This window comes from Sturnira hondurensis, unplaced genomic scaffold (genome assembly GCF_014824575.4).
Source record: "Sturnira hondurensis isolate 20B ecotype Veracruz unplaced genomic scaffold, ASM1482457v3 Scaffold0025370, whole genome shotgun sequence".
NCBI lineage: Eukaryota > Metazoa > Chordata > Mammalia > Chiroptera > Phyllostomidae > Sturnira > Sturnira hondurensis.
Window position 1 is genome coordinate 12,743,293 of NW_028098001.1, and position 22,583 is coordinate 12,765,875.

Here is a 22,583-nt window from a genome sequence, read left to right on the forward strand (position 1 = left end):
CGTCATACTTGACAGTGAAAATGTAAAACAAAAGATCTTTTACTCTATATTTTTCTTAATAAAATATATTTTTTCTAATTCTTTGTGATACTTAAAAAGATAAATAAGTCAGTTTCACACTTTCTGACAATAATGACCTGTACTCCCACTCTTCCTGGTCTACTATAGTCCTTGCCTTTATCCTAAGCCCTGCTGTACACATTTAATAATTCAAAAAGCCTGTCATTGCCAAACAAGGTTGAGAAAAACTGGCTTAAGAGCATTATACTGATGCTTAAAATGTCAGAGAGACACCTGCTGACAGCTCTAACATTTATTGTTTAATCAACTAAGGAAAAAAAATATTATTAAAGCGGCAGCTGCTACCTCCAAACAATCTAATGCACTAACCAAAAAACTTGTTCACGAGAGTCACAAAAATTTTTTTACAACTTTAACATGGGTTACTGATTACATGAGTAATCAAACCCCTTGAACTTTGTTTATTAAAATTCCTTACATATTCCTTATACTGTATATCTCATGTTTTTTATCTAAATGAGTTGCTCATTTAAATATAAGGAGGCAAATAATGTACTTCAAAAAGCTTAAAACTGTGTTTCAAACGCTTGAGCTCAGGATCTGGCTCACCTACTTGGCACTGGGCAAAATGGTAGCATTCAACCCCTTAGAACTTCAGTTTCTACATCAGAAGAGGGACCAGATCAGGGTTTCTCAACCCTGGTGTTATTGACGTCTTGGGCCAGATACTAATTATTTGTTGGTGGGAGAGGGCTGTCCAATGCATCACGGGTAAGTATCCCTCACCTGCACCCACTATACGCAAAGTGGCAACCCCCAGCTATGACAACCAAAAATGTCTCTAGACATGGCCAAATGTTCCCAGCAGGGCAAAATGACTCCCAGTTGAGAACCGGGGGTGATTTCAGTGCTCTGAAATTCAACTATATCCTCAATTCCTCCCCAATTCTGATATTCTACAAAATATATTAAATGTTTTATTTTCTTAAATGTTATTTGTTAAACTACTGATCAACGTGCCAACTGTGATGACAGTCATTTTAATTTTGAGAGAAGTTGAAACAAGAAATTGCCACTTGTGTCAATTTTAACATTAAATAATAGAGCCTAAAATCTTTTTTTAATGAAAATTTACCAAAGAACATCAATGCAATATATAAGGGAAACTACCGTAAATGAAGTGCACGTCAATGTTTTTATCACATTTTCTGGGGTAACTCCTTCAACTGCATAAAAAAGAAGGGCTTTAAAAAGGCACATTAAACATATTTCTTAAAAATCCTACCACATGTGTACTTTTATTTTTATTTATTTTTAAAGATTTTATTTATTTATCTTGAGAGGGGAAGAGAAGGAGAGAAATATCAATGTATGGTTGCCTCTCGTGAGTCCCCTGCTGGGACCTGGCCTGCAACCCAGGCACATGCCCTGACTGGGAATTAAACCATGATCCTTTGGTTCATAGGCCCGTGCTCAATCCACTGAGCTACACCAGCCAGGGCTTCACATGTGTACTTTTAAAAAACAAAGGGCCTTGTAATATCAGGAGCAAATTAAAGTGCCTGACTTTTGGGGAGTGAAAAACACGTGAAGTGACTAGCAATCCTTTAAAAATAGGACTTCTTGTCAAGATGGAGGTGCAGGCAGACATGCTTTGTCTCCTTGTACAATCACAACTAAATCTCAAAACAAATAACACTCAGAATTGTCAGAAAACTGAACTGTATGAAAGTCCAACAACCAAAGATTTAAAGTGGGGGAGGCACAGAGATGGGGAGAGAGTCGAGCAGATGCCGTGTGGCCTGGAATGCCAGTGGCGGTGGATTGAGCATGAGCAGGCCCACATTCATGTGTGGTGGATAAAAACTGGGAGGGATACCTTGGGAGCAAGTGATCCTGGGCCACTCTACACAGTCCAGGGTTCTAGTACCAGGAAGATAAATATCCATAATTTCTGGCTATAAAAACCAGTGGGGGTTGGGGCAGAGAAAGGAACTGCAGGATTTTCAGGAAGCTCCACTAAAGGACCCACATGGTCTTAGAACATATGCAAACACACCCACTGTGCGGTTCAGCACCAGGGCAACAGCTGGAAGGGTGCCGGTCACATATGGGAAGTGGGTGAAGTGACTAGAAATGGGGCGAGTAACGGCAATCCCCTAGAAGCCAGCCAGTGGCACCCCTCTCCAAGCCCTTCCCACACACAGATCTACAAACCAGTGAAGCAGGTTGCCCCACTCTGGTCATTACCTGAGGCTCCAACCCATAGAATTTTTTTTTTTTAATTTTAATTAACAGAAATTTTAATTTTTTAAAAGATTTTATTTGTTTATTTATCTTTAGAGGGGAAGGAGAGAGGGAGAGAAACATCAATGTATGGTTGCCTTTTGTGCGTCCCCTGCTGGTAGTTAGCCTGCAAGGAACTGGCCTGCAACCCAGGCATGTGCCCTGACTGGGAATCGAACCGCGATTGCCTGGTTCGCAGGCCTGCGCTCAATCCACTGAGCTACGCCAGCCAGGGCTCCAACCCATAGAATTTACAGGTGCTTTTTACAGGGAGTCAAAGCAGCTCTACCTAATACATAAAAACAAACACAGGGAGGCTGCCAAATTGGGGAAACAAAGAAATATGGCCCAAATGAAAGAACAGGTCAAAACCCCAGAAAAAGAACTTAAAACAGAGATAGCCAACCTATCAGACGCAGAGCTCAAAACACTAGTTATCAGGATGCTCAAAGAAATCACTGAGTACAGCACCAACATAAAGAAAGAAATGAAGGCTACAGTAAGTGAAATAAAGAAACTCTACAGGGAATCGACAGTGAAGGGAAGGAGTCAGGATTGAAATCAGTGATTTGGAACACAAGGAAGAAACAAACATTTGACAAAAACAGAAAGAAAGACAAGACTTTAAAATAACGAGTAAGTATAATTCGGGGGCAGCTCCAAATGTGCCAACATCCGAATCACGGGGATGCCAGAAGCAAAAGAGGAAGAGTAAGAAATTGAAAACTTACCCCCCAAAAATAATGAAAGTAAACTTCCCTAATCTGGTGAATGAAAATAGACATATAAGTCCAGGAAGCACAAAGAGACTGATACAAGTTAGACCCAAAGAAGACCACACCAAAACACATCATAATTAAAATGTCAAAGCTTAAAAATAAAAAGAGAACCTTAAAAGCAGTAAGAGAAGGGCAGAGAGTTGCCTACAAAGGAGTTCCCATGAGACCATCAGCTGACTTCTCAAAAGAAACTGCAGGCTAGAAGAGACTGGCAAGAAATATTCAAAGTGATGAAAAGCAAGGACCTACAACCTAGACTGCTCTATCCATCAAAGCTATCCTTTAGAATGGAAGGGCAGATAAAGTGCTTCCCAGACAGGTCAAACTAAAAGGAGTTCATTATCACTAAGTCATTATTACATGAAATGTTAAAAGGACCTGTTTAAGGAAAAAAATCAGAACTATAAATATTAAAAAGGCAACAAACTCATAGCTATCAACAACTGAATATTAAAAAAAAAAACTAAGCAAACAACCCAGAACAGGAACAGAATCATAGGTAGGGAGATCATCTGAAGGGTTATCAGTTGGGAGGGGGAAGGGGGAGAATGGGGAAAAGGTGCAGGGATTTAAAAGCATAATTGGTAGGTACAAAATACACAGGGGGATATTAGGAATATAGGAAATGGAGAAGCCAAAGAACTTATAGGCATGACCCACGGACATGAAGTAAGGAAGGGTAACTGGAGGTAAGGGGAGTACTGGGCAGAAGGGGGAAAAGGAGGAAATATTCCATAAAATATACTTAAAAATATTTTAATAGGCATATTAGAAAAAAAAACATTTATAGCATCTTATTGAAACTTGTTTTCATTCCCAACTTAGGGAACAGTTGGACATCTTACCACCTATAACTAATTTTCAACCTTCTCTGAAGTCATAAATGCATACACTTCAATAGGGGGAATAAACCACATATTCTACTTCTCTGAAGAACTGTCATTATTTTTTAACTTGTTTTTTTTTTTTCTAAGGGAAATTAGTTTCAACTGCTCAGAGGCCAAGCCCCATTTCACAGAGTGCCACTCTCCAACGGAACCCTGACACTAAACCCAAGAGTATGGTCATCACCCAAGTGAGCCATTCTTTGCAGCAGGAGCGTATAATAAAAGGTCACTTTCTGTTTGTGTTATTTCATAATTGATATAAAAGCATGAGATTTGTCAAAGGTTTTTGATTACAGCCCCCACAGTTACAAAATTATACTGCAAAAGGGATGTCTTAAGAGAAATTGAGTGCTTAAGTTTGCCCAGGGTTCTTTTTATTTATTTATTTCTATTGATTTGAGAGAGCAGACAAAACATTAATTTGTTGTTCCACTTATTTATACATTCATTGGTTTCTTCATGTACGTACCTTGACAGGGGGATTGAACCCACAACCTTACCATATCAGGATGACGCTCTAAGCAACCAAGCTACCCAGCCAGGCAACCCCAGGGTTCTAAGATAATGTAACAACTGTTATGATTACAAAGCTTCTAAATGTAAAGGAAATCAAAGCATAAAGCAAATGTGTTTCACTTTTAAAATAAAACCACAAAGATTACCGAGATGTGTACCCATAAGGACCACCTGGTCCTTTTCCTTCGCTTTACTGACGAGGACACCCAGGCCCAGAGTTGACTCCCAAATATCAGCACACTATAAGGACTCACCACCTCCACATAACTGTCCTAGTTTCCCTTCCTGAATTCAGTGTATTAAAGTATCTGGTTATACAATTTCTATGATGTTTACATAAGAAGTAGTTATATTCATTTTCCCGAGTTGCTACGACAGGCCACAGCTGTGGTGCAGAGGAATGAATACAGTAATGGAAAAACATCAGGTCCTGTGAAAAGGCAATGTTTGGGCCTGCAAACCAAATCAGTAAGGCCTCTGCTGTTCCTTTTCTCACCTAAGTCTCCTCCAAGAAGTAGACCAAAATACAGCCTTAGGAACCACAGCCCAACAACATTCATATGAGTACACAACAGTGTTAAATAAAAACAGACCTTGAGCCTGAAATGCCAAATTCTTATTTGACTAAAACACACACACACTCTATCACACTGAGAATGACAGTAAGGAGGGCAGATTCTGTACACAGTGAAATCTGTCTTATAATGTAAATGACAGAATGTGTGGTATTCAATATAAAAATCACACACACTGTAAAAATCAACTACCTTCAATTACCTTCTTCCATCCCCTGCTTCCCTGGAATTTCCCAAGTTCCAATTGTCACTCCTGATCAAGGAATCTCCTCGCCTAAAAAGTTTAAAACTGCCATTTGGTATCCAATGTGTTGGGAAGTTATACTATGCAATTTTCAAAACACTCCTATTATTTTGTTCTATCCAAATACAGGAAGGAAAAAAGCAGTTTAGTGGAGCTAAACCCACATCCGTCTGGATTACCTGGAATACAATATGACTCTATCTCTCTTTATTAAATAGCACTGTCCCTAATTATACTACTCCCTCTTTTTCACATGAATTAATATTCCGCTTTACAGCATTATGTCCGTAACTTCCAAGTCTTCAAATTCTCCCTTCTGATGGAGTTGAAAACGCTTCTCCGCAGCTCCAGAACACCGGTCAGGTGCCGCCAGGGGCAGCCTCATTGCAAAGGGGAGGCTGCCACCTACTGACCAACTGTGCTCCCTTCCCACAGGGAGCTGATCCACCCTTCACAAAAGGCTGTCTTTGCTCTGTCGTTTCATGCTATGCATTCAACTATATCAACACAATCTTTTAATTAATGTTTTTAAACTTGGGGAAAAACATTAAGCAGATGTTTCCATCAGCCTATATTTAGGTATATATATAACATATGTAAAAATTCCCAGCTTATATTCCAAAGGGCAGGGATTTTTAAAAGGCAAGTGCTATTTTTTAAATGCACAACGTTCTTTTTTGATAATATATTTCTCTACGCCATTTTCTTCATTCTTCGCTTCGTAAAACTCAACCTTACCCTCTTCTCATTAGAGACAGTAGTGGTGATTTAATAGTTCCTACTGATCAACCTGGAATTACTCAAAATTTGAATCGCAGTCCTAAAGCCGTTGTAAAAATTCATGGCAGTGCTGAATAAAGCTAAACGAGTTGTTCGTTAGCTCAGCCCCCTGTCATATAAACATAAATCTGCAATGGCCCTCTAGGAACAGTAGGCTTTGTCAAGAGAGATTTAGTTTCTCCCTTTCCTAACCTACTTTTTTAAGAAAGAAAATCAGACCGACCAAAAATTATTGAAGGGAGATAAGCAAATGCCCTTTCTAAAAAGGTCATATGCCAGTGCCTTGGTGAGAGAACAGAAAGTTAATTCACATAATATTCGCTGATGCAACGTTAACACTCAGGGATACCTGTTGCCTTTAAGTTGTCTAGTACAGATTTGATGGAAGGACAATTAAAATATACTTCGCAAGATGTAAATTACGTAAACTCTGAACAGTGATTAAGTAGTGCCTGTGTCTTCTGGAAGAAGCAGTCAGGAAGCCTTATAAAAGAGGAACCATGTGAAGGTGAAATAGGAGTTTACCAGTAATCATGGGAAAGAGATTCAAATCACATGTGCAAAAGAAAAGAGGTGGGGGAAAAAAGCAGGGGCTTTGGGAAAACATCCAGGAAGTCAATATAAGTGAAGAATAAAGTGAATGAGGTCAGGTAGGTAGGTAGGAAGCAGAGCTCAAAGTCTTGCACACATCCTGCCAAGAAATCTGTGTCTCAGAATGCTCACACTGGCGAGAAGAAAAGGAATGAACTGGAGGGAGGTTAACTACTAAGAAAAATGATGAAACTGAGCACAACAGAGTAAGAATCTAAAGTGAGAATCCAGGGCAGTGAGAATGGAAAAAGAGTCCACATTAAAGACAAACTATGAAGATAAAAATGTGGGTAGGACTGACTGAACACTGGGAATGAGAAACAAAAGGAAGACACTAGGACCTCCCCAGTTTCTGCCTTAGGTTGGTGGTAGATTCACCAAAATAGAAAATGTTGTGCGAGGCATGGATTTGCTGGGTGAATATAACGAATTCTACTGAATGTGAAAATATGTTTGGAAATGCTGACCCTGAAGTGACTGGAACTCTGAAGTGAAGATGTGCAGTGATATACAGTACTAAATAGAGGTCTGAAGCTCAGGCCAGAGAGGTCTAAACTAGAGATGGAAATTTGGAAGTTACTGGTGTGTGAGCTGAAGGTGACAAGGATGAAATGCCCCAAACAGAATGGATACAGTAAGAAGAGGATGAGAACCTGGGCAGAGAGCCAACAGAAGACTCACCGGCTTAAACAAGCATATGGCATGCTACTACACACTGGGGCAGGCAAGACGGGATAATGAAGGCTAGAAATTGCTCAGCAACGTAGCTACACCAGATATAGACAAAACAACAATGCTTGGAAAAACAGGAGGCAGCATGAAAAGAGAAAGACCAAATATGAGATGACTGTCTCCACAAAAGCCATGGGCATGCATAGGAGCTAAGCAGGCCTGTTGAGAACAGGCATTGTGGACATCACTCATTCATAACAAAGTTGCGAGGAGTCAGAGCCGATTCTAGGGCACATAACACACACAAGTTACAAAAGTATAATTCAACTTCTGGTTTTCAGTTCCACATGTAAGAAGCTCAGAAGTTGCCACTTCATCCTAACAAGGTGAACAGACTAAAAATCATCTTAGACTCATATGAGAGGGGAGGACACACAGCAAACCTCTGCCCCCCGGACTGGAGAAACAGGCAGACACACAATTACAGGGAATCTCAACTTACAGGAGCAGAGACCAGGAGTCGAAACCATCACAGGAACCGGTGCCTGGGTAGGGAAAACAACTGTAACAGATGAATTGCTGGAGGCTCAATGTGGACAAGTCTGAGATTTAAAAACTCCAAGGGACCCAGTCAATGGGGTGGCCTCAACTTTGTGAGGTTTACCCGCAGGAGCTCAACCAGGTTCACATAGTATATATCAGAGAAAAATCTCCTCTCACTTCCAGCAGGGGAAGCAGAGAAGGAACTATTTTGAGATACACCAGAGCAGTCCCTTCTTAAGAAGGTCTACCATCAGGTGCAACCAGTTAACCAAAGCCTAGCCTGCTGAGTATTATCAGAGCTAACTGAGCTGGGGGAAGGGAAATAACCAACTCCAGCCCATTCTGGCCATCCCATCTCACCTGTGAGGGGAAAAAATTAAGAAACACTGGCAAAGTTCACAATCCAGAGGTACAGGCTCACCAAAAGACTAGAGAATGTTTCCCCTCCCTTCGCCACCACATCCCTGAAGGCCTATTTATAACAGTTCCTTTTACCAAGCACCTCCTGTCTTGCTATAAAGAAAAAATTACAAAGTATACCAAAAAGGCAAAAAAAAACCCTCTATTTGAAGGGACAGAGCAAGCATCAGAACCAGGTGTTGTGGGGATGTTGGAATTAAAGACAACTATGATTAACATGCTAAAGGCTCTAATACCTAAAGTAGACCACATGCAAGAATAGATGGGCAATGTAAGTAGAGATGAAGAACCTTAAAAAAAGTGCAATTCTATGTTTTATATATTGGTTAATAAATGCAAATACAGTCGAGAAGTGTACAAACCAAACTATGCACAGTGATTTTCTCTAGGTTATTATAATCATGATTTAATACTACTAACCTAATGAACAAAGTTATACATCCTATAATTAAGCATACATAATTAACTTTGGGTTTTTTGCTCCCATTTGGCCCTGTTCTGGAAAGAGAGGCACTGCCACCAACAAGAACCCAATGAATCACTGACATCTGGCTAACTCACATCACAAGATAACATCAAAACAAGAAGAACGGACTTAAGTGGGAACTCTATACCTCCACTTCAGCCCCCTCCCCTCACTCTCACTTCCCCGTCTCAACAGACACTGTACATCCACAGTCCCCCACTTAGCAGTTCCCCTCCCAAATTCCCGCCAACTCCCTGTAAGAATCGCTGGCTTAACCAGAGATGCCGAGAGCGTTTTTGAGGTATGCCATCTGCTCAGGTTGCCAACATCTGAAATAAACCACTTTCCTTCTCACCAGCACCTGTCTCATGAGTTTGGCTTTCATTGTGGCAGGCAGTGGAGCCTATGGGGACATTTGTCCTGTTTCATTATCTCTGGAGTATGAACAATTATACCATTCTGTATTTTCCAAATTTTCTACAACGCATATGCATTACTTTTGAAATCAAAAGTATAAATGTATAAAAGTTTCAAATGTATAAAATGTACATTTTATACATTTTATACATAATCAAGTGTATAAAAATTTTTCCCTTTTTTTAAGATCTAAAGTTTATAGGAGTCTAAATTAGCTGGGACTGATGGAGATAGCTTGAGATAGATGAGACTGACCCAACAGCTGTTAGAAATAGAAAACAGGGCAAAAGCAGAGGGACAGGACCCAGGAAATCAGCCTGCTGTCAAAGGGAAGAGAGAACCACCACCTGGGAGTTCCTGGTAAGTGAAACGAACATGCTGTGGTTCCTTAGATTCAGAAAAGAATGGAACAAGAAGGAACAATAATTAGGAAAAATATCTTAAAGACCTTCGCCCCTTATTCTGGTGGCACACAGGAGCTTTACAGGGCAGTGTCAAAGGTAAGAAGATAGACAGATGTCAAGTCCTCCCAAGAAACTGAACTGCATTGCCAGATTAAATAAAACTGAGAGAAGACATAACAGGTAAAAATTACCGAAGGTATCCCTTAGAGTGGTAGGAGGTACAACATCCCTTACATAAACAGTCAGGAATGAGGAGAACGGGATGGGCCACATGCACTCTGATAGTCTTGAGTCAAATGAAATGAGTGAAAGCAAAAAGCAGAAATCAATCACATACCAGGCAAAAGACACACATTAGCTGGGATGAAACATGTCAAAAGTGAATGTAATGGTTCATTTTGTGTGGCAACTTCGTTAGGCAATGGTGCCCCCTTATCTGATCAAATGCCAGTCTAGATATTGCTGTGAAGGTATTTTTTAGATGAGATTAACATTTAAATCAGTACACTTTAAAGAAAGAGGGTTACCCTACATAATGTAGCTGGGCCTCATCCAGTCACCTGAAGGCCTTAGGATAAAAACTAAGGTTTCCCACACAAAAACAAATTCAGCCTCAAGACTGCAATATAGAAACCATGCCTGTGTTTCCGGCCTGCTGGCTTGCCCTACAGGTTTCAGCTTTGCCAGCCCACACAATTGTATGAGCTAATTCCTCAAAATATAAATCTCTCTATTATCCCTTCTCTACATATAGGTATAGGTATAGATGTAGATAGATATACAGATATATAGATACACACACACACAGATAGAGGCTGTCTCCTTATCTACATATATATACATATACACACAGAGACTCAAGTATATCCTAATGCTTCTGTTTTCTGAAGAACATTGAGTAATGCAGGTAATGAAAGATGATATCAGACTCCCTGTCAAGATGGAGGCATAATTAAACACACTTCACCTCTATGCACAACTACAGAAAAAATTTAGAACTAAACTACAAAACAAATTTCCCCCAGATGCGTCAGAAAATCGAGCTGTATGGAAATCCAACAACCAAGAATTTAAAGTCATATTCATCCCGATGGGCAGGAGGTGCTGAGACGTGGACGTGTGGAGAGGTGACAGAACAGGTGGTCCCACGCTCACCTGTGGTGGATAAAAACTGAAAGGGATCTCTCAGGAAGGAGCAATCCCAGCCACAGACCAGACCACCCTGCCCAGAGTTCTAGCAACAGGAAGATAAGTTTCCATAACTTCTCACTGTAGAAACCAGTGGGGGGATTAGGGCAGCAGAAGAAACTGCAGGATTCTCAAGAGACTTCTCTTAAAGAACCCCCAACAAAGTGAGAGCTGAGTAAATGGCATTATTCCCTCCCTGATCCCTCCCTCACATACCCAGCGAAGTGGCTTGCCCTGCCCTGGCGAATACCTGAGGCTCTGCCCCTTACAAAGTAACAGGTGCTCTGAGACGAAGACATATGATCCAAATGAAAAAACAGATTTAAAAAAAACTCCAGAAAAAGAACTAAGTGATAAGGAGACAGCCAACTTATCAGATGAAGAATTCAAAACACTGGTAACACTTTTGAATCAGAACTGAAAACACAGGATGCTCATAGAAATGATTGAGTACAGACACAAAATAAAGGAAGAAGTGAAAGCTATACAAAGTGCAATTAAAAAAATATAGGGAACCAACAGTAAAGGGAAAGAAACCAGGACTCAAATCAACAATTTGGAACAAAAGGAAGAAATAAACATTCAACTGGATCAGAATGAAGAAACAAGAATTCAAAAAAACAAGGAGATGCCCTGGCTGGTGCAGCTCAGTGGATTGAGCGAGGGCCTGTGAACAAAAGGATCATGGTTTGATTCCCAGTCAGGGCACATGCCTGCGTTGCAGGCCAGTTCCCAGCAGGGGACACATGAGAGGCAACCATACATTGATATTTCTCTCCCTCTCTCCTTCCCTTCCCCTCTAAATAAATAAAATCTTAAAAAAAAAAAAACAAGAAGAGGTTTAGGAACCTCCAGGACAACTGTAAATATTCCAACATCCAAATCATAAGGGTGCCAGAAGGAGAAGAGGAAAAGCAATAATATTTGAAAGCTTTTCTGAAAAAATAATGAAGGAAAACTTCCCTAATCTGGAGAAAGAAATAGACACACAAGTTCAAGAAGGTCAGAGAGTCCCACAGAAGTTGGACCCAAGGAAGCACACACCAAGGCACATCATAATTATAGTACCCAAGATTAAAGATAAGGACAGAATCTTAAAAGTAACAAGAGAAAAGCAGTTAGTTACCTACAGGGGAGTTCCCATAAGACTATCAGCTGATACATACATGTATAAAACTTATATATATACATAATTATCAGCTGATTTCTCAAAAGAAAACTTACAGGCTAGAAGGGGCTGGATAGAAGTATTCCAAATCATTAAAGGCAAGGACCTACATCCAGAATTATCCTAGCCAGCAAAACTATCTTTTAGAATAGAAGGGCAGATAAAGTGCTTCTCAGATAAGGTAAAGTTAAAGCAGTTCATTACCACCAAACCCTTATTATATGAAATATGAAAGGGACTTATCTGAGAAAAAAGAAGATTAAAACTATGAACAGTAAAATGACAACAAACTCACAACTATCAACAACTGAACCTAAAAAACAAAAACAAACTATTGGGACATGAACAGAATCACAGAAATGGAGATTACGTGGATTAAATGGAGATCACAGCAGCAAAGGGGAGGGGAGAGAATGGGGGGGAAAGTACAAGGAATAAGAAGCATAATGGGTATGAACAAAAAAAACAGGGAGAGGTTAAGAATAGTATAGGAAATGGAGAATCCAAAGAACTTATATGTACAACCTATGGACATGAACTAAGGGTATGGGGGTGGAATTCTGGAGAGCGGGGGGTACAAGGTGGAAGCGGATAAAGGTGAGAAGAAAAATGGGACAACTGTAACAGCATAATCAATAAAATATATTTTTAAAAAATGACCCACAACTGAGTTGGGCCTCATGCAGAATGACCCCCTGTAGATTCGGCACCAGGCAACAGCTGGAGGGGCACAAGTGGTATATGGGCTGAGCTCCCCACCCCACCCCCCACGGAGCCACAAAGCATTGAAACAGTTTGTTCCACCCCAGTGACTACTTAAGGCTCCTCCCAACACAATTTACAGGTGACTTTTCTACAACAGGTCACACTACTAAGACAGGGAGTCAAAGCAGCTCTACCTAATACTCAGAAACAAACATAGTGAGGCTGCCAAATTGAGGAAACAAAGAAATACGGCCCAAATGAAAGAACAAAATAAAACCCTAGAAAAAGAATTAAATGAAACAGAGATAGCAAACTTATCAGATGCAGAGATCAAAGCACTAGTTATTGGAATGCTCAAAGAAATCATTGAATATTGCCACAACATAAAAAAAAACCCTGGCAGAAGTGAAGGTTGCATTAAGTGAAATAAAAAAGAAATCCACAGGGAACTAACATTGGAGGGAATGAAGCTGAGATTCAAATCAATGATCTGGAACATAAGAAAGAAAAAGGCATTCGGTCAAACATCAAGAAGAAAAAAGAATTTTTAAAAAATGAGAATAGAATAAGGAGCCTCTGGGACATCTCCAAACATACCAACATCTAAATCATAAGGGTGGCAAAAGAAGAGGAAGAGCAAGAAATTGAAAACTTATTTTAAAAACTAATGAAAAAAATGCTTCCCTAATTTAGTGAAGGAAACAGACATGTAGGTCCAGGAAGCTCAGAGAGTCCCAAAAAAGTTGGACACAAATAGGACCACACTAAGACACATCATAATTAAAATGCCAAAGGTTAAAAATAAAGAGAGAATCTTTAAAATCAGCAAGAGAAAAGCAGAGTTGCCTGAAAAGGAGTTCCCATAAGACTGTCAGCTGACTTTTCAAAAGAAACTTTGCAGGCTAGAAGGGACTGGCAAGAAATATTCAAAGTGATGAAAAGCAAGGACCTACAACCGAGACTGCTCTATCCAGCAAAACTATTATTTATAATGGAAGGGCAAATAAAATGCTTCCCAGACAGGTCAAACTAAAGGAGTTCATCATCATTAAGTCATTATCACATGACATGTTAAAAGGACCTATTTAAGGAAAAGGAGATCAGGACTATCAACATTAAAATAGCAACCAATTCATAGCTATCAACAACAGAATAAAAAAATAAATTCAGCAAACAAGCAGAACAGGAACAGATCACAGAAATGGAGATTCTTTGGAGGGTTGGGGAAAAGGGGGGTAGGTACAGGGATTAAGAAGTACAAATGGGTAAGTACAAAACAGACAGGGGGGTGTTAAAAACAGTGTTGGAAATGCAGTAGCCAAAGAACTGAAATGCATGACCCATGGCCATGAACTAAGAGGGGAAAACTGCTGGAGAAAAGAGGGGATATTGTACAGAGGAGGGCAGAGGGAGAATATTTGGGAAAACTATAATAACATAATCAATAAAATATATATTTTTAAAAAGAGTTATAAAATGGGAGCCAAATATTTTTACAAAACATATGTATGTATGCGCATCTACAAATAAAATATACAGACACAAAAAGACGTATAAAATTTGTATGTATACACAATTATAGAAAAATAAAAAATAGACAAAAAAAATGAAATCTTTTAAGAAAGACCAATGGGGCAAAATCTTAAACTACAGGCAATGGAACTGAAATTGAGCAGGCAGCAACAACATCAAAGATTCCTAGATACCCGCATGACATGATAAACAATACATTTAATGAAGATTATTTTGGAATCTATAATATGTGTAATATGAACTAGGTTGAAGGGATGCCACAGAGCACATCTGGAGAAATCTAGGCCAAAGGATTCCGTGGGTGGCTGTGGCAATGAAAAGGAACTCATTCATACAATACAGATATGGCAACAATTTAACAGGCATATTTTGTATTCTCAAGATCTTTAAGTAAAAATTATACAGGAACACTGTTCATATATAAAGGTAATAACTTACCATACTTGTCTCTCAAGCCAACAGTACATCTAAAGACTCCACCAAAGGCAACATCTTCACCAAATATCACTGAAAAATGATGTTTAAATGACATACTTTATTTAATTATCCCTAAATCATAGTAACAATGAGAAATAACTAATGTAAATGTTTACATTTCAAATCAGAAGACAGAAGTGGACCACAGATCCAAATAAAAGTTTCTCAGTTGTGACACTGTTGACATTTTGGACTAGATGATTCCTTCGTCGCAGCAGCCTGTCCTGTGCACCGTAGACAGACAGCAGCACAGTGTATTTCCTACCTCTACCGCTGGATGACAGTTGCCCCCACACACAGTTGTGTCTCTAGGCATTGTTACACATAAGGGAAAGGGGGACTGAAATCGCTCCACATAAGAAAGAACCATTGATCTAAAACCTCATCTTGTTTTACCATGGAGAAACTGAAGCCATAGAAGGAGTAAAGGAACTTGCCAAGTCGGAAAGCAAGGAGGCAGAACTATGACTCACACTCCAGGCTCCCGAGTCCCTGGCCAGTGTTTTTTAATACATAGTATGTTACACAATGAGAGTCAGTGATCAGAAGTGCTGAACGCAAAGAATTCCAAACAGAACAGTCACAAATAGTTAAGTGACTTACATTGTGTAAAAGAAAAAGGAGGCAAGTACAGTAGGACACGGTAAGCAAGAAAAAGAACAGTACAGGTGCAAACCAAGAGGAGCTTGCAGTAAGGCAAAGGAAATTAAAAAATGAGAACTCACAGTGCTAAATTCCAAACATATTAATACACCTAACCAGCTTTGGGTACCTCAGGAAAATAACTCACCCTTCTCTAGTCATCCAGACCAACCACCCTCAGAGAGCACGCAAATCAACGCAGTTCCAACAGTCTAGTTCTCACTTCCTACTAAAAAGCAACCTGTTTTTCACTTGATCTTAAAACTAGGGATTCTCACGTAGAAGTCAAAGGTATGAAGTATAGCCAATCAAGTTTTAAAAAATACAGCAGAAGGACAGCTCTTCTTATATTAATAATTTAACTTGATAAGACAAAGGTTAAGTTACTTATACAGTGCCCCCCAAATCTTGCAAGTTGAATGACAATGTATCCTATAGGAAAGCATAGAATCAAATCTTGATTTTTATAGAGAGCTGAACAAAGTGGTATTTTGCTTTCTATACGCTACAGAAACAGGAGTACAGAGTAGGTATTAATCCAGAAGGTACTAATATAATATCAGTATCTCACATACTATGGGGAAAGGTAATTTGATGATGATGTCAGATATACCTGAGAACTAATTTATAATGAATGCATTAAAAATGTGTTAAGATCACAATTGGATTATTAAACCTTAGTCATTTGGTCAGGTCTTTTATAAATTTCAGGTAGCTATAATGTTAACCACTGAGCTCCAGACAAATATTTCTAACAAATCGTTAATTCTGAAGCCACAGCCTCCACAGTCAAGCAGAAGGGAAGTTTACCTGCAGTAGGATCTTTAGCCAATGAGTTATCCAAGGCACTTGTTACTGCCTGGAAAAGATTCATTTTCTGCGTTTGCCCTGCAAAAATAAAAAAAAATAATTTTTTAAAGTCATATTTCATACATAGCAAAATATATAAAAATAATGCATTTCTTAACAGTAAGTTACAACTTGAATTAAAATCAAGGTAGGAGGGCCCTGGCTGGCGTAGCTCAGTGGATTGAGCACAAGCCTGTGAACCAGAGGATCGCGGTTCGATTCCCAGTCAGGGCACATGCCTGGGTTGCAGGCTTGTTCCCTGCAGGCCAACTCCCAGCAGGGGACGCATGAAAGGCAACCATACATTGATGTTTCTCTCCCTCTCTCCTTCCCCTCTAAAGATAAATAAAATAAAAAAAAATTCCCTTTAAAAAAAAAAATAAGGTAGGAGGGAAGGTACAAAGCACATTACATGAATTTATTGGGTTATTTACAATGCTGATGGCTCTATAAATGACACAAAAGCAACACAGACCTCAGGAGAGCTGTTCATAAAGCAAAATTTACAAACATTAAGCAATTTAAGAAACAAGTATTAAAAAAGGAAGAATACATATAATCAAGTGACCAAATACATGTAGCAAATAAACAAAAGTTACGAAGTCAGGAAAGGTTACCAGCCAGCACGAGAGTGGTGTGGGAAGATGCCCTAGACGGGGGTTGGGAACACTGGCCATAAGGAATGCACATGACCAGTGGCATGTGTTACACAGGCAGGTGGAAGCAAATGGTCATGGGCCATAAAACAGTGAGGAAGGCTAACAAGTGAATTTAAGTACCCAGAACTGCTGGTGTTTGGAGAACACTAGAATCTCATGCCTAAACCCATCACACTTGTTTCTCCCTATTATTTTATTGCTCAAGTCAGAATCCCTGCAAGCCAATCTCTCGCTCCCTAAATGGGTTACATGGAGTACATGTAAAGCACTTAGAACAATACAGGACACAGTGAGTGTTGAATAATTATTAGCTGTTTATGGTTAGATCTGGACTTTGTATCCTTCATCTTGACCTAGACATCATGCCGAGGGGTACAAAGCACTAGTTGATAAAGTTCCAAATGCTGAAATTCAGAAGCATGATGACATTAGAGGTGTGATTTAAGTTTCAGTGCTGCCCAGTGCCCACAGTCATCCTGGAACTTCGGGTCAACTCCTCCAAAACCATATTCAGTGCAGAGAACAGCTTCTGCCGGAATCCTCTCTGATCCACAGGCCAGTCTTCATTTTAGTGCCTAATCTCTGCACTGGTGCTCACTTTAACCCATAACCATACTAATATCAAATCGCCTCAACACCTGCACTTACCCTGACCACTGCCCCATCTAATAACCTCTGTGTTCCTCAGTAGCCTGGTATGTTCAAAATCCAAGGTCCAATTCCCAGGGTGGGACACAGTAGCCACTGCTATTCATTGCCTTCAACCCTCTGGCCANCCTAGGCATCATGCCGAGGGGTACAAAGCACTAGTTGATAAAGCTCCAAATGCTGAAATTCAGAAGCATGATGACATTAGAGGTGTGATTTAAGTTTCAGTGCTGCCCAGTGCCCACAGTCATCCTAGAACTTCGGGTCAACTCCTCCAAAACCATATTCAGTGCAGAGAACAGCTTCTGCCGGAATCCTCTCTGATCCACAGGCCAGTCTTCATTTTAGTGCCTAATCTCTGCACTGGTGCTCACTTTAACCCATAACCATACTAATATCAAATCGCCTCAACACCTGCACTTACCCTGACCACTGCCCCATCTAATAACCTCTGTGTTCCTCAGTAGCCTGGTATGTTCAAAATCCAAGGTCCAATTCCCAGGGTGGGACACAGTAGCCACTGCTATTCATTGCCTTCAACCCTCTGGTCATGAAACAGTAGTCACTCATTTTTTTTCTTGGAAACCCATCTTCTTCCCAAGACTCCATGGCAGTCTCTGACCTGTGTCATCTTGAATCTCTACTAACCACTGACACATGGCCTACTATTTCTCTGTCTGCTCTGGCCTCAGATGTCTCTCTAACCCCTTCAACACTGCTAAATGCCCAGACTACAGGTCTTGGCAATGCCCATCAGGTCTGCCTGCTGCCTTCTGTGCCCAGAATAAAGGCCTGTTTCTAGACTTATTTCTGGTAGGGATAACAGAAATTTACTCAAGGAAATATTGTTACATCAACTATGTCAGAGGAAACACAATCACATCACATGTCCATAATCACTTCATAATTTATTTTTCTTGAGGCTAAGGCTGTATCATTTAATTGATACCTTCTTTAAATCCTTCCCCAGCCTGAAAAATTCTTTAGAGTGTTTTTTGGTGCCCAACATCAGATATAATGGTTTAGGGTAAATTTTGTTTTTACCGACCACCAAGACATTTCCACTCTCCTACTGCACACATTTCACAAAGTAAGATTTCTACCAATTAGAATTTTTATACCTAAGAACCTAGGAAGATGAAAAGTTCCTAAACATCTAAGCTGATATTTATTTTAAGTCTGCTGATCATTAGAATTAATACTGAATGTTAAGATATCATATTGCTGCTCAGCAAAGACTTTAATAATAAAAAATCACACAAAGTAAATCTGGAAAGTATTGTTTGATAACCACAAAGAATTTACTTATGTTGCATAAAAATAATTTACAAGGGTATTTAAATATTTCCATATGAGCACATAAACTTTCACTCCTGAATATTTTTTTCCAAATAAATTCAAAATTTTAGGGTTTTGGATTAACTGCTATTCTATCAGATGCTTTTAAAAGTTTTATGACAATTTTCTGAAATTTCTTAATATTTTTAATTTTTCAATTACAGTTAACACACAGTATATTAGTTTCATGTGGACGCCCCAGTGATTAGACATTTATATAACATAAGACGTGCTCACCCTAACAGTTCTAGTACCCACCTGGCTCCCTGCACAGTTATTACAATATCACTATGTTCCCTGTGCTGTACTTTACATCCCTGTGACTGTTCTGTAACGACCAGTTTGTACTTCTTCATCCCTTCACCTTTTCCACTCATCCCCTCCAACCTCCCTCCCATCTGGCAACCATCAACATGTTCTTAAATGACCATTTTTAGTAGAGCAACATTTATTTTCAATTTGTTTTAAAGTCATACTATGTTTTGGGGGTAGGTCAGAAAGAAATCACAAGTTATTCACAGCTGAGATCATTTAAAATATTTAATTTCCTGGAAAATTAAAATTAAAATTAATTAAATAAAATATTTAATTTCCTTAAAGTGCTTATTCTTGTGTAGCTTATACCACAGACCACTGGTAAAATCTGCCTGTGTTCCCACATGATAAGATAAGCACACCTACACCACATCCAACCAAAGTTGTGCCACTGGGAAGACCTGTAAGAAGGAAAAAGAAGTTAGTGGTCTATGACGACTAAAAAAGTTATTTACAGCATCACAAATTACTAGGTCATCACTGCTGCAAACTAAAGGGGCATGTGAGTGGAATGGCATGGAGTGGCATGTGAGTGGGACATGCCAGAACATAAGCTCGGAGAGGGAAGGGATGCCCATAAGCCTTTGATCAGAGCTTTATGCTCAGTGTTTACAATGTCTGACATTGTAGGTACTCAATAAACATTTGTTGAATGAATGACTGAATAAATAAATACATGCAGCTATTTCAATAAAGATAAAAATACACAAAGCAAACTGTTAATCGACCACTTACGGAGAAAGGAATGGGATAGAAAAAAAAATGATCTGTCAAAGTCACAATTCAAAGAGACTGCAGGGGAGGTGGGGGAGAGGGGATATTGCAATAGCAATCTGATGGAGTATTCAGTTATTTTGAATAACTCTTCAGTAGGCAGTTGTGCTGAAGGGAGAGAGAAGCCTTCCACAGAACCAGAGCATTTGAGACAAAAGGGGTGAATGGGTCCCAAGGAGCAGTCTCCAAAAATAAATAAGGTAACAGCAGGGCATATCATCAGCAAGTGTATTTGTAATTAGACCCCAAAGAAATAAAAATACACAGCTATGCTACTAAAAATCAGGGCCTACTTTTAGAAAAATGAAGGCTCTGCCAGTAAGTTCAGCACCGCACCTCATTTGAGCTGCCTAGTCCTTGCTGTGTAGATCTACGTATTATAACATTGCCTCAATCATATTCCTTAGAAAGCATTTAGCAGAGTGCCTAAAACACACATGGCAATCAGTGTATGCCTGTGGAAGCACAATGAATATTTCAGTGGCTTAAACTACACTAACTACATTGTGAAATGGGAAGATGGTCAGGAGACTACCTATTTTCCCCCAACAAAACCTCTTTCACCTCTCCAGATGCCGTATTTTCCAGCAATCCCTTTCTATGTGCTGGGCATGTACCTCTACCACATTCTGAGCTCCAGTAAGTGGTGCTGCAATCTGTACTCCATTATAGTACGTTTCAGAGAAAGTCCAAGTATCAGAGACAGAATATTTAACATTAAAATACAGTTCTGGCTGGTGTAGCTCAGTGGATTGAGCGCGGGCCTGGGAACCACACGATCGGGGTTCGATTCCCAGTCAGGCCACTTGCATGAGTTGCAGGCCAGTTCCCAGCAGGGGACTCACAAGAAGCAACCATACATTGATGTTTCTCTCCTTCTCTCCTTCCCTTCCTCTCTAAAGACAAATAAATAAATAAATAAATCTTTAAAAAAACTAATTTAAAAAAACATTAAAATACAAATGAGGGATCTATAAACACAAATGCCTTTTTAAGGTGCTGGTATTATTCGGCATCCAGGAAAAGGGAGAAAGTAAATAGTACAGGGGGAAGGGGGCAGTAATCAAATAGACAGGCCCTAAGAAATTCCGAAAGTTGAATGGACTGTGACTAGGGTCCCTAGGTTCCCCCTCTCAGGGCACCTGGTAGGTAACTCAGTCTTGACATGGGAAGCAATAACGCTTCCCTTCTTTTTGCGGGCTCCTTCTCCACTCAATTTCAAAATGGCTTTTAAACCCACCCACACGCTGGTGCCTCCCAAATGATTATCTATAACCCAGACCTCTCATCTGAGCTCCTGTCTTTTATACTTGTAGACAAATAAAACGGGTTCTATGGAAAGTAACTGAGACTGGAAAAGTCGGCATTCGTGCTGCTGTCACTACCAGAACCAATAGAGACAAGGATTGAATCATGGGAGCTTTATTCGGATGCCCGAAATCTGAGAAGATGGCAGGTTATGTACCCTTAATAACTGTCTTAACATCTCAGCTTGAGATAATCAATCTCTTTTATGGAAGAAAGAGTAGGTCAGGGGGTTAGGAAAATATTAATCAGGTAAGAGTTGCAGTCCTGCAGCAATTTTCCTAACATTTATCTGCTGATCAACAATCCTTCATCTGAGTCCTGGTCTTCCCTCCGTGGAACACAATGACTCAGTTACCATCTCCATTGCTTGCAGAGCCCCTGGGGCACAAAGGTTGAATTGCCTGTGGACCTCCTGGAGCTAGAGGTGGGTCTCATATTCCACTTCCTAGAACAACAGGTTTCCTTGTGCATTAATCTCTTATGCCTATCAACTAAGGCTAAAATCTTTAACTCTTGAGTTACCCTATCATAATCTCACAGGGTGATCTAATTATAAATTCCTAAATGGGCAGGCCATGGTGGATAATAACATCCCTAGCCTACAAATTCTTTACATAAAGGCTCATCTTTGCCTTCAGCAGGCCCTTTCCATTGTTTCTGGGCCTGTAGGTTCACACACCTGTGAAATGGCCTTTAGACCTCTCCTTCTAAAGCATGCAAGAGGGCACCTAATCTCAACTATCCTATAATTCCCGTCATCATCTGCTTTCTCTCACCTGTACGTAATCTTCCTTAGCTCCCTCTTTAATTTCAAATGCATATCAGAACTGCAAACTGTTATTCTCCAGTGCATTTACCTCGGTCTCTTGAGATCTTGCATCCAGTTATATCCTATTTGGATCAAAACAATTTTTATAAAAATTACCTATAGGTTTGGATGTTCTTATATCAACATCTCCAATAGTCAGCAGTTCTGCACTTGGGTGTCTTGGGCTTTTACTCACCAAGCACAAAACTGAACTCTTGATGTCTATGCCCAAGATGATACTTTCACATTTTAGCAAAGAGTTCTATCCTCTATCCAGCTGCCCAAGCCAGAAACAAAGGAGGCATCCTTGAATGTCTTCCTTTTATTCATTACTGGCATCCAATCCACTAATTCTACTTCCAAAACATAGTTTAAAATGTGGCATTGTTTCCAGAACCCACCATCTCTTTCCTGTTCCAGAAACCCACCTCCTAACAGCATGTCTTGCTTGGTTAGCTCTAGCCACTATAACGAAATACCATAGATCGAGTGGTTTAAACAACAGAATTTTATTTCTCAGTTATGGAGGTTGGAAAGTGACCAAGACCAAGGTGGATTCCTGGTGCAGGT

At 39.8% G+C, this 22,583-nt stretch overlaps 1 protein-coding gene across 2 annotated transcripts in view; it reads right to left on the minus strand.

The window, feature by feature from the left end:
- The window catches only part of BCKDHB (branched chain keto acid dehydrogenase E1 subunit beta), a 188,391-nt gene that overhangs the window by 163,217 nt on the left and 2,591 nt on the right, over positions 1-22,583 (minus strand). For both annotated transcript variants that reach the window (XM_037039464.1, XM_037039462.1), the window contains exons 2-3: positions 16,125-16,202; positions 14,634-14,702 (exon numbers count right to left, since the gene is read on the minus strand). In XM_037039464.1, the coding sequence (XP_036895359.1) occupies positions 14,634-14,702; positions 16,125-16,202 (147 nt within the window). The remainder of the gene's footprint in view (positions 1-14,633; positions 14,703-16,124; positions 16,203-22,583) is intronic.